This window comes from Fukomys damarensis, unplaced genomic scaffold, assembly GCF_012274545.1.
Source record: "Fukomys damarensis isolate Sample0158 unplaced genomic scaffold, DMR_v1.0_HiC HiC_scaffold_3, whole genome shotgun sequence".
Lineage (NCBI taxonomy): Eukaryota > Metazoa > Chordata > Mammalia > Rodentia > Bathyergidae > Fukomys > Fukomys damarensis.
Window position 1 is genome coordinate 46,332,494 of NW_022900915.1, and position 15,327 is coordinate 46,347,820.

The 15,327-nt window shown below is 37.2% G+C and overlaps 1 protein-coding gene across 1 annotated transcript; it reads right to left on the bottom strand.

The window, feature by feature from the left end:
* Positions 1–3,712: 3,712 nt before the first annotated feature.
* Positions 3,713–4,635, bottom strand: LOC104858178 (olfactory receptor 14C36-like). The gene is given in 2 exon segments (XM_010618268.1): positions 3,713–4,174; positions 4,177–4,635. Coding segments are annotated over 2 exon segments (921 nt in total).
* Positions 4,636–15,327: the final 10,692 nt, after the last annotated feature.

The following is a 15,327-nucleotide window of genomic DNA, read 5'->3' on the forward strand; positions in this document are numbered from 1 at the left end:
AAAATTCAGTAGAATTTTTCCAGAAATGTGTTCAACTCTCACATTTGTATTTATTTTTCTCTGATTAAGAATGATAAATCATTTAATTCAGGTTTTAATATTGGAGACTTTTAATTTGTGACCAGGTGATAGCATCCCCACAGCCAGGCTTGGCCTGAGACCAAAATGTCTCTCAAGGGGATGAGGAGTGGTGAGGTAGAGAGAGAGCTTTGGTCAGCAAGCATGGCAGGAAGGACAGACACAAGCTCAAGGTCACCTGGAAGGAGGTAACAGACAGTAAGGATTTCTGGATAAGTGGAGGAAGGGAAGGACAGGGGCCTCCATGACCAGGTAATTTGCTCTGAAGGCAGAATATGCACCTGGCTGGGTCTGGTACAGCCTCATTTCTGGCTGGATCCGGCAGGGGGTGGAGAGGAGTCCTCCAGGCCTGAGGGTGTGATCCTGCACCCAGGGGAACATGGTCCCTGCTTAGGAGAGACGCCTTAGCTCCCCAGCAGGGCTCACTGGTCTCTCTATGGTGACCTTCATTTGAAGTGTTCCTGATCCTGGAATCCAAGATCGCTACAAAGTTAGGGAGATGACTAAACTTCAGAGTGCAGTTCTGGGAATGTGCAACAGAATGTGGCAAAGCCTGGTGCTCTCTTTTCCCAACATATCTTTGATGTACCTTGGTGTGCTCAATCTTTGGGGATGACATGGTCTACATAAATATAGGCTGATGAGCTCTACTGACAGGGCCTAGATTAAAAACTCTGTAACAGGTAACAAGGCCTATAATTAGAACTGAGTGGGCAGCCATTCCAAATTTTAATGCAATAAAAGAGCTGGATATAAAATTAGACAAAGATATAATAGATATAGGGTGTTATCCTGAGTTTAGTTACGTCATAGCACAGTTGTAGGCCCAGCAATTTTGGCCTGGTTAAACTTTTAATTTTTGTTTTGTGTTACCTCTTTACAGTTTATTGCCAGGTAGCTCAGGAAAAGGCCTGGGGTTAGCTGTGGGATTATTTGTAAACCTTTCATTGAAAATATTCAAAAATGTAAACATGAGTTTATTCATAATTAGATCCAAGTATTATGGCAGTTATTTTACCACCATGGAGTGCACAGATCCCCGAATTGTAGAAAGGTGGGTGGGGAGAGGGAAACAGTAGCTCACACATAGAATTAATGGTTGCTTTTTCAGAGGGCACAGAGAACATTCAACTTCCTGACTTTCAGGATGGCTGGTGGTGGTGAGGGTGTGATTCTACTCTTAGAATAAAGAAACTGGATTTTTTTTATCTTTAAAACATTTTCATCATTAAAGATCCACTTTTGCTTCCAGGTTACAGATTACCTTGTGTGCAATACCACTATGTAATTATTGTGAAAAATTGTATAATCTATTCAACTCTCCCATGGAAGGGGAACATTAATTCACTCTTTGATCTGGCCACAGTGCTATGGATGTTTGTGCAAATACAGCTCCATGATAGTGGCATTTATATTAACCTGTTTTCTATTATTAAATGAGTCTGGGTGCTGTATAAAGACAGTAGGTCCCTTTAGGTCACAATCAGGAGACTGAAAATCCTAGATCACGGGGTGCCCTTTTGTCAGTCCCTGTGGGGAGGTGATGGCAGTGGCCTCGCAGTGAGAGGGCCTTGGGAGGAAGCTCAGGGAGACACAGGAAGCAGAGACAGAGCAGAGGTCAGGCTCTCTGGGAACAGCGCCGTCTGGTGGGGATGGAGGGTGATAGCAGCAGAACCCAAAGACCTCACCATGATTCACTAAGGCCTCAGGTCTCAGATTCCACAGCTCCACACCACAGTCCTGAGCTAAAGTCCAACAAGTGACTTCAGGATAAACCACACCAGAAACATGAAAACCTTAGTGATCCTCTAACATCTCCATGTGTGGAAAATGTGTCCTCCAAGAAATTTAGTGTGTTACAGTAGAGGTAGATGTCCTTTTAGTTTTATAATTCCTCAGCAACTAAGGTTTCCTTTTCAATTTAGAAATCATTATACATTTTATCTTTTACATTGTATGACGTTTTCTCACATTTAGTTTTGTTTTAGTTAAACATTGCTTTATTTGATATCTAGAGTGAAAATGTGTTTTCTTAATATATGTAAAACTTCCTAGAAATTATTAACATTTTAATATTTTCTCCTCAATTTCTAATAATAATTTCTTTTTAAATTGGTGATTTTTTCTTTTCATATTTCATTTAAACTGCTCAATACTTCATTAGCTATTTAATACATCAAACATTTCTGACTATTAGGACAACTATTTTAAATTTATCTTAAATACACATTTTATGTTTTCATATTTTCTGAAAATTATTTTTCATCTTCAGTTATTTGTTTTATACAAAGACTATTTTACCATATTTTTTCAACTTTGAGGTTTTGTTATAACCATCTCTTTTTCCATCAATATCTATGATGCTGATAATCTAATTTCAAACTACTTAACTAGAGGAAATCTACCATTTTATAGGAATATCTGTAGTCCTCAGAATATGTCATTAAATTTCCATGCTTTCATATAATTCTTTCTGTAGAATGAAACCATTTTTATTTTTCAACTGACAATAACAAATATTAGGAACTGCATTCCATAAAACAGCATAAATTGAATAAGCACCATTGCTGTCAAATTTATAAATGCACAGGTGTATATAATCCCCATCCTGATACTAATCAGGGAAATGAATAAAATAATAATAATAATAATAATAATAATAATAATAATAACAATTGCCACCCTCATTTAATACATTACCTTATGTGGTAAATTATATGCTTCTTGTTTTCTCTATGAGGTGAATGTACACATTTATGAGAGTTGAGATAAAGTGATAATAGCCAATTTGTGTCATGGTGAGGTTTCCCAGGAACTCTAACCTCTGAGAAGAAAGCAGAAGTGGGGCCACGTCATACCTGTAACCCAGACTCCCCAAGGCTGTGAGAGGCTGCCGTGAACAGAGTGGAGGTTTTGGGCACAGCAGCCATAGCTCCAAGGTAACCTATGGAATATTGATATGCCTGTTTCTTTACTTGAGTTTATTAACTGCACTACCAAAATTTCATAATATCTTCCATGAAAGGCATGCATATTTCAATAGAATATATTGCACACAATAAATGTGTATAAATTTGTCAATTCAAATGAGAAAATGAGTAGGAATACAGGAATAAATTTTCCCTACTTCTTTGGTTATATTTTCTTCTAGCGTTTCTTAATGGCACCTTAGATATCTTCTCATTTTATATGCCATCCTTCTTACTGTTCTCTCATTTAGTCTCTGCTTAATTAAGGGATGGTGGTATCGATATACTCGGTGAGGACTTGAGCAATAAGTTTCATATTCCTTATTTTTATACATTTTTAAAGTGTTGGTTAATTTAGCATCCCCATGTTCTCACTTTGCAGAAACTACCTCTCTGAGCACAGGAGACTTTCGGGGGACTTTTGAGATGTCAAAACAACGTGGACACTTCTTGCAGCACTCAGCTCTTTTGCCTACTGCTTTCCTATATTAAACTTACATGAACAGTATAGATAGGACTGACACAGATATATGATACATTTAAAAGACCTACATATTAGATTCACACAAATGGCATGGAATAACTTTAATCACTTATTTGTATTAATTGCTAAAAGCAAATGCCTAACCTGGACTGGAAAACCTCCTTAATTCTCAATACATCTGCTAGAACATTTGTGTCATGAGTTTCTGTATGGCACATTTTATCTGTTCATTTCTGAGACTGTAGATAATAGGGTTGAAGAGTGGGGGAATCACAGAGTAGAACACAGACAGGACCATGTCCATGAGGCCAGCAGACATGGCAGAGGGTCTCAGGTAGACATAAAAGCCTGAGCTGAGGAAGACAGACACCACGAGAATGTGGGGGACACAGGTGGAAAAGGCCTTTTTCCTGTCTGTTCCCACTGGAAACTTGAGCACGGTAGAGAAGATGTGAATATAAGACTTGATGATATAAATAAAAGAACCACCACCAATCACCAGGCCAGACATAAGAACTGTGATCTGATTGCTGAAGGTGTCAGAGCAAGACAGCTTCAGCAGAGAGGGGATGTCGCAGAAGAGCTGCTGGACAGCGTGGGACTGGCAAAAGGGCAGTCGGAAGGTGTTGAGGGTGTGCAGGGAGCTGCATAGATGAGGCCACTGAGCAGAGCGGCCAGTGTGCTGTGGACACACAGGCGAGGGCTCATGATCACAGGGTAATGGAGGGGCCTGCAGATGGCTGCAAAGCGGTCGTGAGCCATCATGGTGAGAAACATCATCTCCACATACACAAAGAAAACCACAAGGAAGACCTGAGCCTCACAACCCGCCTTTGAAATGGACCTTGTGCCCAGTAGGGAGTTCATGCAGGATTTAGGGACAGTGACAGAAATGTAGCAGGAGTCCAGGATGGACAGGTTCCTCAGGAAGAAGTACATGGGCGTGTGAAGGCTCTTGTCAAGAGTGGTGACAGCTGCAATGACCAGGTTTCCCATTACGGTCAGCAGATAAATCAGAAAGAAGGACATGGCATAGAAAAGCTGTAGATCCCGCATGTGAGAGATCTTCATGAGGAGGAAGTCCATCGTGGTGGAGTTGGACATCTGCAGGAGATACCGTTTGTGCCTGAGAAGACAGACGTTCTGAACCCAGGAGGAATCACAGTGTGGAAAATTCCTTTATCACTTCAAGTCTGGATCAAGGTATAGGAGAGAGATTTGGTACCTGGCTCCCCTAATATTTTAAGACAATAATTCCTTGGTCTTCATGATATTCTCCTTCACCCTGAGCAGGTGTCTATTTTCATTATTGCTATGTTTGTAATTCCCTCCTTTATTTAACTTTATGTCACCTGTTGTCTTTCAAAGGTTAGTGAAGTTCTTAATCATCTGTAATATATACATATCTTAATAGTAGGTTGGGACATCATTAATATATTCAATTAGTTTTTTACTATCTAATATGCAAAGATTCAAAATTGTTCACATTGCTTCATATATATGCTTTTATATGATTGGGAAAGGAAAAATCCTATGTTCTTGTTTTTAAATAGGAATAAAAATAATAATTTAATATGTTAAGATATTATATTATAATGTATAATACAATATATAATATAGTATATATAATATATTAATGTTATATATTATATTATAATAATATGTTAAGACCATATGTTATCTCATTTAAAATCCTGGTTTGCATCACATCTTAGGGTGAAATAAGCTTGCATGTTATTTTTTCACTTTTTATCTCTCTTCCTCCCTCTCGCTTTTCTTCTCCTCTTCTCTCTCCTTCTTTCTCTCCTCTCCTCTGTCTCTCTGTCTCCCTTCCTCCCTCCCTCTCTCTTTCTTTCTTTTTTTCTTTTTATCTTTCTTCTTCCTTAGGCTCTAATCCAGAACGCAAAACACTTTCTGTTGGTGGGACTTGCTCTATCAGTTAGATAGTACTCCCTTGGCATAAAAGTGGCAGAGATTGTTCGGTGTCAGCAACTCTATTGAGTTAGGAAGAATATTCCTTTGTCTGTGCTATTATCTCTTTGACTCTCTGTCTCAGCTATCTCTCTGTCTCCCTCTTTGTCTCTCGGATTTGGGGAGACAGTATTAGTTGAGATGTTATGAGAAGTAGGGGATTTACTCAGAATATCAAAAACATAGCAATATGACCCTTGTTATTATGATTAGAAAAGTTGATACCATGCCTGCGGTTGTTTTCCATTTTTAGAACATGTACTACTGTCACACACTATTTAGCTAAAATTCATTTGTCAACCCTTCCTCCTTAAAGGTCCTAAGAGTGAGCACTGCCCTGAGTTCTCAGAGCAGTCTGCCCGTGGAGCTCTGTCCTAGCCACCCCCACCTCCTGTGGTTCTCATGCATCTACTGCCTTCTGACAAATTCAGTGGGTCTGAACAGCATTTCAACAGAATGTCCTCACATTTCCCCCCTTTTTTTTGGTGCCGGGGATTGAACTCGGGTCCTTGCTCTTGCAAGGCATGCCACCAAACCGCTGAGCTAAATTCCTGGCCCCTACCTTTTCCCTTCTGAGTGAGCTAGAATTTTCTTCCCTTATGCTTCTCATCTATTTTGAATTTTACTCCATACAACTTTCATGTGTTGTTATACAAGGAACATACATGTTTTATTATATTTTTTAAGCAAGAGAAATTTACCAATGAGAGACCCCCCCAAGGCCTCCACTGATGAATAAGGCAGGAACGCAGGAATCCCAGGACCTGCTATTTCCACTCAGCACTCTAAAATTGAGACTTTCTACTCTCAAGATAAATGCCTTGTAAAAAAAAAATATATAATTCTCATTGTTGTGGTCTTTGAATTTATCCTTTTTTTTAGTACAAGTATTTACCTCATACTATTATAGAAGTTTTAGGAGTAGTAAAGGAAGCAAATTTCCCTGAATCTAGTGCAATTTTAATTGTACTAAAAATGAATGTTGTAGAGTAAAATGTCTGATAAAAAGATTGTAATGTACATAAATTATTCTATGAAAAGGAAGAAATGGCATATAGACAGGAAAAGGAAACAGAACTTCTTCAACTGAATGATGATTTCTGGAAGATAGAAATTGGCCTTGGAAATAAAGCCACATATTTTACAATGGATCCTTTAGTTACAATCAGACTGGCATGTGAGCTTTTTCTCTCTCTTCTTCCTTCCCCCCTTCTCTCCTGTCCCCCCACCCCCATCTCTCTCTCTCTCTTTTTTTTCTTTTATCTTTCTTCTTCCTTAGGATCTAATCCAGGACCCAGAACACTTTCTATTTGTAGGACGTGCTCTATCATTTAGATAGCATAGCAAACTAATAAAATGTTTTGCTTATTTTACTGTGTAGCATTTTAAAAAGAAAGTGCATTAAATAAAATTTCAATTAAATTATTCATGGCATCACCAGTTTACCTAAAATTTTAGTTATTCTTTCTGAATTATCATTCAATATCCAACACTCTAAAAGAGGTAAACAAATAAGGAAGAAACTGCAACCAGATCATCTAATCAAAATGCAGCACCTTAAAATAGATTCTTGAGAGATTTAAATTATAAAGTATTTTAATTTATGTGTTTTTTATTATACTTATATTTCTTCATTTTTCTCTTAAATGGTAGCTTTTCTTCTCAGGGAAACTCATAGGCACAGCCTCCTGATTAAACTTCTGTGGCATTTGTACAGAATGAGCAAGAGTCTTCTGGAGTCCGATTTCTCAATGGACAGAGATGACGAAGAGCTGCTCAGGTTTGAATCCTTCTCCCACTTGAGTTGCTGGACTCTGAAATGATGGGGTTCATGCCAAAGCTCAACCCTCTCATTGCTTCACATGTGCAAATCATGGCCAGAAGTTGACCTGTTTCTTTAAATCAAATGAACCATTCAGTTTCATGAATTCGTTTCTCTGAGTGATGATTTACTGAAATATGCAATAGGTGAATTTACAATGGACTCTTGACTTACAAACTCAGTTTGCTTTGAGAGCAGACTATAACTCAAGTTGGTCAACTGAAGACTCAGTCTCCTGTGCACAGCCTTTGAAGTTTGTCTCCTGTATAATTTTAGGCCACACTTTCTTCCTGACAGATCTCAATGTCCTCAGAGAGACATTGGCCCAGGATTTCTGAGTTAAACACTCACATGAAAGGATGTGGTAATGCTATTTCCAAAACATTTTAAGTATTAAATCTGCATCTGAAACTATTTAGAAACACAAGCAGCCAGCATGCAGGTAGCAAATCAAGAGTTTGATCATTAGCTAAAGCTAAAATTCTGCTCATAATTCAAAATGTTTTTGTTAGACTAGGCATAACAGGAGCAGGGACACTGTATCCACTCATACAGATAGTTCTCTGATTTAATTCTTTCTGTCTTTTCAAATAAATTATTAGTGCATTCTAAAAGAATGAGCATTCAGCATGGGAGGAAGGACAGAGGCAGTTATCAAGGTATTCATAATAATACCCACACTCACCGGTCCACACTGTGAATACGCAGTTCCTCTTCTCCACTTTTAAGATGTCCAAGTTAAAGTGAGCCAATTTTTTCAGTGCTGAAACCTCATCATCATTTCCTCATTTAAAGAATTCCATAGGCATTTGATGGTCTGGCTATAGCCACAAGAGACAACTCATGTGATTGTGTGACAATTGTTACATCATTCCAAGTTTCAGGGAAACAATTTCAAATGTTGGCAGGGCCCTAAGAGAAGCATCTAGAGATGCAGAGAACACTGTTCCTCTATGGCAAAGGGATTTGGCCTAATCAGTGCATATTTCTGAACCTCAGAATGAATGTATGCTGGGAATCAGTGATATCCACTTCCTTGTTGCAGTGTCTGGTGGATTAGTGACTTTCAGCACTCAAAATAAGAAAAGATGGAAACACTCATGGGCAAGTACTTGAGAAATCTAGGTGCTGTTGTGACTGTTAAAACTAGGATGAAATCTGTATTAAACTCAGCAAAACTATTTTGGCTGCAAACTAAGTAACTAAGTAATGCCTCAAACTTATTTTCTAGAATCCTTATTTATACAGAAATGGCGCACTAAGATACATGCTTGCCTGAGTAAGCCTGCATTTTAAAATTGGTTGGAGTTTACCAAATCACTAAATGTTTTGTGAAAGTTGTGAACAATTCCATGCTTCTAGATCAACACATTGAAATGGGTTTTGCTCATTCTGTGCATCACGCACATGAGTTTTGAGGTATAAAGCACAGGAGTAATTTTTTCTGCCACATGAGAGAAATTTTCAGACTTGAGTAGCTTAGCTTTTATTCTTTCAAAAAAATGGACTCAAATATAATTGTCTTTTATTGTATATAGAATACTGAGACATTTTCATAGACCAAGGTCAGAAATGGGCCTAAGTAAACAAGCTCTCACATATTTTGATAATCTGTCCCTGTGCTGTCTCTTGGATAAGTATCTGAAGTCAGAAGAGGGGCAGGAGGTATAGCAGATACTCCTACACCATGGCAGTTTAGCAGAGAGACAGCAAGGAAGCTCTGCCAGATGACTCTGGCCTTGATAGAGACAGGAGTAAAACTAAGAAATTTATGGTGGGCTGAAATAAGCACATTTAAACACCAATGAAATAAAATTCTTTAAATAAACTTAGATCCATCCATGCATAATATTACAAAAATTAAAACATTTAATTGATCATTTTAGCAGTTGGTAACAAACCAGTTCATTATTTTAAGCATGAGAAAAATGTAGGAAACATGGAAGGATTTTTCCTGCTCACTCCAACCTAAAGAGCCCCTCAAGTAGCTATGTGATGGTCTATCAGCTCCATCAATGAGCCCAACATGGATGAGAATATGAGTGTTAGAGTTCATTTCAGCTATTTTAAATTTAAATCTAAATAGTCACATGCACTTAGAATGTTGACATATTATTAACTTAAGACAGGATTTTTTTTCTATTCTGATGTTAAATATATGATTCATGTTATATTAAAACTGAGTACTAAAATATTCGGACCATTTAATACAATTTAATATGCTAATAGTATAAGAATTATGTCTATAAAAATCTCTTAAACAGAAAAATAGACTTTATAGAGTGTTAAAAGTATATTATTTGAATATACATTTAAAAGGAACAAGAGGTAGAGGAAGATAGGGAGATGAATACTATTAAAAGTAGGATAATGATTAATGACCTTCAGTGATATACTCGGGCAGGTTCACTGCACATTCCTTCTTTTCAAAATTTCTTTCACTCATACATGTTCAGAGCACATAAAGTTTATCCTAGAGGGGAGGTTCATGTACTTACCATATTTGAGCCATTTTTATTCTCCCACCCACCTGCACCTCTAGATTCTCATTTTCTGTTTTCATTATTATGTTTACTCTCATTACTTTTAATTCATGTTCACCACATATGATGTCTACACTCATTGTGTGTATTTAGAACATGTCTGTGACACATCTTAAATATTTTTACATTTCCTCTCCTTCCAACCTTCCTTCATTCACATTATATTTGACTCATTCCTGTTTGCAAAAGTTCCATTATTGTTTCCTTTTATTAAACTTTTACTTTCCTCTTTAGTTTCAGTTTCTCATGAAAGCAAAGCCATTAGATATTTCAGCTTCTCGTTCTGATTTATTGAATTTAAATTTATGGTTTTAAGATGTGTCTTTGTCATTTTCTCATCGCTGAGACAAAATGGCAGACATCCACATGCTAAAGGACTAAAGGCTTATTTTACCTCGCAGTTTATGGAGGTTTCGGTCCATAGTTAGCAAGCTGCACAGCAGAGGGGCAGGGCAGAAGAGAAACAGTTTATGGCATCGCAGGCAGGAAGAAGCAGCAACACCCAGCCTCCCTTTCCCTTTTTATCCCATCCAGGATACAAGTCCATGGGCTGGTGCCACTCTTACCCACTATGCATCTTCTCTTTTCAGTAGATCCATTTAGCCATGTCCAGAATAATGGCAATCCGTTCAGGGAACTAATCTAGTTATCTCACCAGTAAAGCATATTCACATATCTGAGAACTAGCCCCATCTATGAGGAAGTCCAACAAAATGAAAGCTGTAATAAAGTGTATCAATTTTCCTACAAATGACTCAAATTTATCTTTTTTATGGCAGAGTGGTCCTCCTCTGTGTGTAAATACCACATTTTCTCTGTCCAGTTTTCTGTTATTCAACACATAGTCTGCTCCCAGGATTTAGTTATCATAAATTTTGCTGCTATAAACATAGACATTCAAGTACCACTGTAACATAGCATATTTAACTCTTTGAAGAAGAAATAAAACATATGGATATGTGGGTCAAATGGAATTTTCCTGTTTAGTTTTCTGAGAAATTCCCATATTGATTTTCACATTGGCCATACTAATTTATATTTAAAGAGGAAAGAATAGGGTTGTTTTAATTTATTTTTATCTAGTGCTCAGTGACATTGAACATTTTGTCATGTTTTTTAGGCATTCATACTTCTGAGAAATGTCTATTTATTTCACTTGCCCATTTTTTCTTTGGGTTATTTATTTTTGGAAGTATAATTTTTGTGATATACACACTTACTAAATATTACTCCTTTGTCTGAGGAAGTTTGCATTTCCCATCCTGTAGGTTGTGTCTTTGCTTGGTTGATTGTTTCCTTTGCTATTAAGAAGCTTTTAAATTTTACATCCCATTTATTGATTTTTGCTATTGCTTTTTATGTACTTTTGTTCAGAAAGTCTTGCCTGTACCTGTGAATTCAAGAAGTTTACCAACTTTATCTTCCAGCAGGGTAAATGCTTGGATTGTAATCCTTATATCCTTGATCCATTTAGTTTTTCATCCAGTGTATTGTTAGAGACATGGGTCCAACTTCCGTCTTCTCCAGAGAGAGTGCCAGGCTTCCCAGACCATCGTGTACAAAGGCTGCCTTTCTTCCAAGTTGTGCTTTGGCCACCTTGTGAGGAGTAATGAAGCTGACTGAATCTAGAGATGTTTCTGAACCTTCTCTCCTGAAATATACGACAATTTTAGTAGCCATACATTGTCATTTTTAATCACTCTAACCTGGGACAACAACTTGAAATCAATTATTGACAATATAGTTTCTGCCTATTGAAAAGAGGGGATATCTTTCCCTTTTATGATGCACTTTTAAATTTCCTCTTTTAGAAGGCTATAGTTTTCACAACAGAGGATCCTCATTGGTTAGGTTAATTAAGGTATTGGATTTTTCTTGATACATTTTTTTTTTTTTTTTTTTTTTTTTTTTTTTTTTTTTTTGGTGCCGGGAATTGAACTCTTACACTTGTGAAGCAGGCCATGGAGAAACTGACCTAAATCCCTGGACTCTCTTTATAGTATTTTGAATGGTTTTATTGTTCTAATTTATTTCTTTTTGATTTCAATATAGCTGTACAAAAATTCTAAAATGTGGTGCTTATTATCTTTTTTGATTATTATGTGATTATGGACAAATCAGTTTTTTCTTTAGTTATACATTCTCATTGCTGATTCTACTAGTATCAACTCCAGTCTACCTATTGTTATTTAATCTTTTAAAAACATTTTGACTCGATTCCTTTTACTACTATATTTCAATTTTATATGTGTTTATGCCCAATAAATATGCAGTTTTTTTCATAAAATTATTTCTTGGCTTGGGTTCCATTTTTCCTCCATTAAATATTATACATTTTCAAAATACTCAATACAATTACCCATAATTTTTCATTTATGGTAACTACAACTCTTATTTTACTTTACATCACTCCTTCTGTGAGGGATCTCATCTCTTCTATATTACTTAATTGTGCTGAGCCTGGGTCCAGGCCCCTTGTTGGGGCAACACCTGTACAGAGCCAGATCCCTCCAGCTTTCCCCATCTGGGCTCCACTTGCCCCAGAACCTGGACCAGCTACTTTGTTCTTCATGGGTGGGGGCCAAAGAGGATGCATGACGAAGAGACACAGAGTCAGTGCAACAGGCAGGGAGCCAGGGGCTCTTGCCTCTTAGTAGGCAGAGCACGTGCCACCCTTCACCCTGTGTCTGGCTCCTCTCACCTTTATTCACCCAAACAGGGGCACAAGCGATCACAGTAACACATGATTCATCTGCTTTCCAATATCATCAATAGCTTCTCTGGTACACAAGTTAGCCTCAGGTGTCCTGACTTCCCTGGAACCTGCAATGTATCATCCATCACCCTTGAGTGCAGCCTGTCTCCTTTGTTCTCACAGAGGAGGCCAATTGGGCCTCGGTTCTACTCTGGTCAGCCACACTCATTCATACAGCATTCTGGTAAAGTTTTCCAAATGTGATTTAAAGGATTCAAGCGTGTCATGATCCCTCATTACCTTTCCCCTACCCTCCCCACTTTCCCTACACCTTTAGAAAATGAAAAAATGGAAAGGAAGTGTTTGTAAATGGGGAGGGGAGGAAGAGGTGGGGAGGGCAGGGAGAAGGGGAACAAATGGGAACCAAGATCTGTCATGTAGAGGTACAAGATCCCAATGATGAATGGAACTGTACTGTATACCTAGAATGTACCAATAAACTCAATGAGAGAAACAGTAATGACACGGTCACGACATTCCTCTCAGTGTTCGTTGCAGAAGAGTATTGGCGGTATTCATTTCCTTCGTACAGACACCCAGTATATTTTTGTCTCTAAACATCTATGTGTGACCTGTGGTATTTCTGATAATTTTACATTTTAAGCAACATATAAAAATTTTAGGCTATACCACTTACAACCTTCATTTATTTTCTGTATATGGGAATATCATCAAATTTATTAATGCTAATCATTTACTGAACAGAATTTTTAAAGGAACACATGTTTTCACTATTTCCTAAGTACTAATATTTGATAAAGTAATTTATTATTTATTGTTATGTCAGTTTATCATTATGTTCATCTTTTCCAACCAAATTCAAAGATGTTGATTTACCTGTAATGAAGGTAAAATTCTACAAAATATTTTGAAGCCATGAGATCAATAAAATTTGACTGATAGGTATACGTGAACTTGCTAAAGTTAAAATAGTGCTTTGAGCATCACTTTATTTATTCAGACTTTTTTTTTTACTGTTTCCTGGTGCTGAGAGTCACAGGGGGGAAGGGTTTAAGGATCTTCTAGAGCTGAAAAGTGGAGAGGAGGAGAGACCCAGAACCAGCACTGTTAGTAACTCTAGTTCAATGGGTCTAGGGCAACTTTTTTAGCAAATAGCACAAAAATAGACCAATTAGAAGAGTAGAATGAACCTCCACATTATGTTTACTACATTACAAAGAGGGTTTAAAGATTGTAATGCTTTTCTAGTGGAGGCAATGTTGTCAACCTTTAGCTAATTATGGGTATAGCAGCAGAGACTCGCCAGCAATGTGCACGGCAGTTTCCCACGGAGGGTTTCCTGGATCTGATCTATAAAGCATTTGGTATCCCTGAAAGGAAGTAGGTCAAGCTGTCCGCCTGATCTACATCTTCCTGTTCTACCTCCATGAACAGGTTCAGAGTTTGCTGAGGATGCAGCGACTTCTCAGAAGAAACTGAAATACACACTGGGCCAACATTAAGCCATCCACAGGGAGACATCCATGGGTTTGTCCGGATCTAATCAGCAGCCAGGGCTTAGGGAGAACTGAGGAATTCTTAGAAACTATCCTTGAAGAGTCAAGGTGCTAGTTTATGTAGCTGTAAATAAATTATTCTGGCACAAACCTGTGGCCTGTAGAAGATGACCAGAGCTTCGTGTGCATCTACAGAGCCAGCCAAGACCAAGGGAGAAAACTTCTGAGACCCTGCACTGAGAACCCAGTTCAATCATGTCAGGACTGTACCTCATTCAAATGCTAACAACACACGAATCAGAAGGCTACAATTGTGGGTATTATCAAGAAAAATAAAACACAGTAGCTGGAGTTTTAAGTGGATAGTTGATATTTTTATTTGACTATACCAATTTTCCTCATAAAAATGTATCTATCTTAATTGAATTGAACCTCATGTATAGGCCATAATAAAATTATCTATGGAAATATCATAAATGAAATTTACAGAAAATGTACAGATTTCAGAAAACATAGACTTCTCAATTAAAGAAAGATCACATCACCAATTAAGCAATCAATCTTAAAATGTTTACCTACTCCAGGTTCAGCTCATTCAGCACACACAAAAATTAGAATATCTTTCATTTTACAAGTTGCTCTCAGTGGATTCTTATTAATATTTTGTCTCCTGTGTACAAGATTAATATCTGGCATGGAAGCAAATAAATGAGAGCTTCTCACTTCTTCAGTGCCTTAAAGGGCAGTGTTTACAACAAAATATCTGAATTACGCCACAGCCAGAAACCTATGCCTCTACATTTTCCATGAGATGAAGTTGCACTAATTTTCATACTGACCTTAAAAGTGTATGTTTGTTTAGTAATAGCTTGTTAACTTTAACAAAATAAGTCATATTGAACTGAATTAATACAATTTTTCAAAATTAAAATTATTACATATAAAAACAAAATGTATAAAGTATGCAATAAAAATAAGGTACTATGAAGAGAAAATTCCTTTGCTATTGTTAAGAAAGTCATGTATTTACTACTGCAACAAACATTTACTTACATCATACATAGGAGGAGCCACAACAAATGTACAGCTGAACAGATAAGAATGCAATTTTTCACTCTCTTAATTTTGTATGGTTGCTATAAACCCATGAAGTTGAGATAATGCTAAATATGAGAGTTAATTGGTGATTGATTAAAAATTGAAGCATAAGGTATATTAAAAAATAAAACCTAAAGACAATGGCCCATC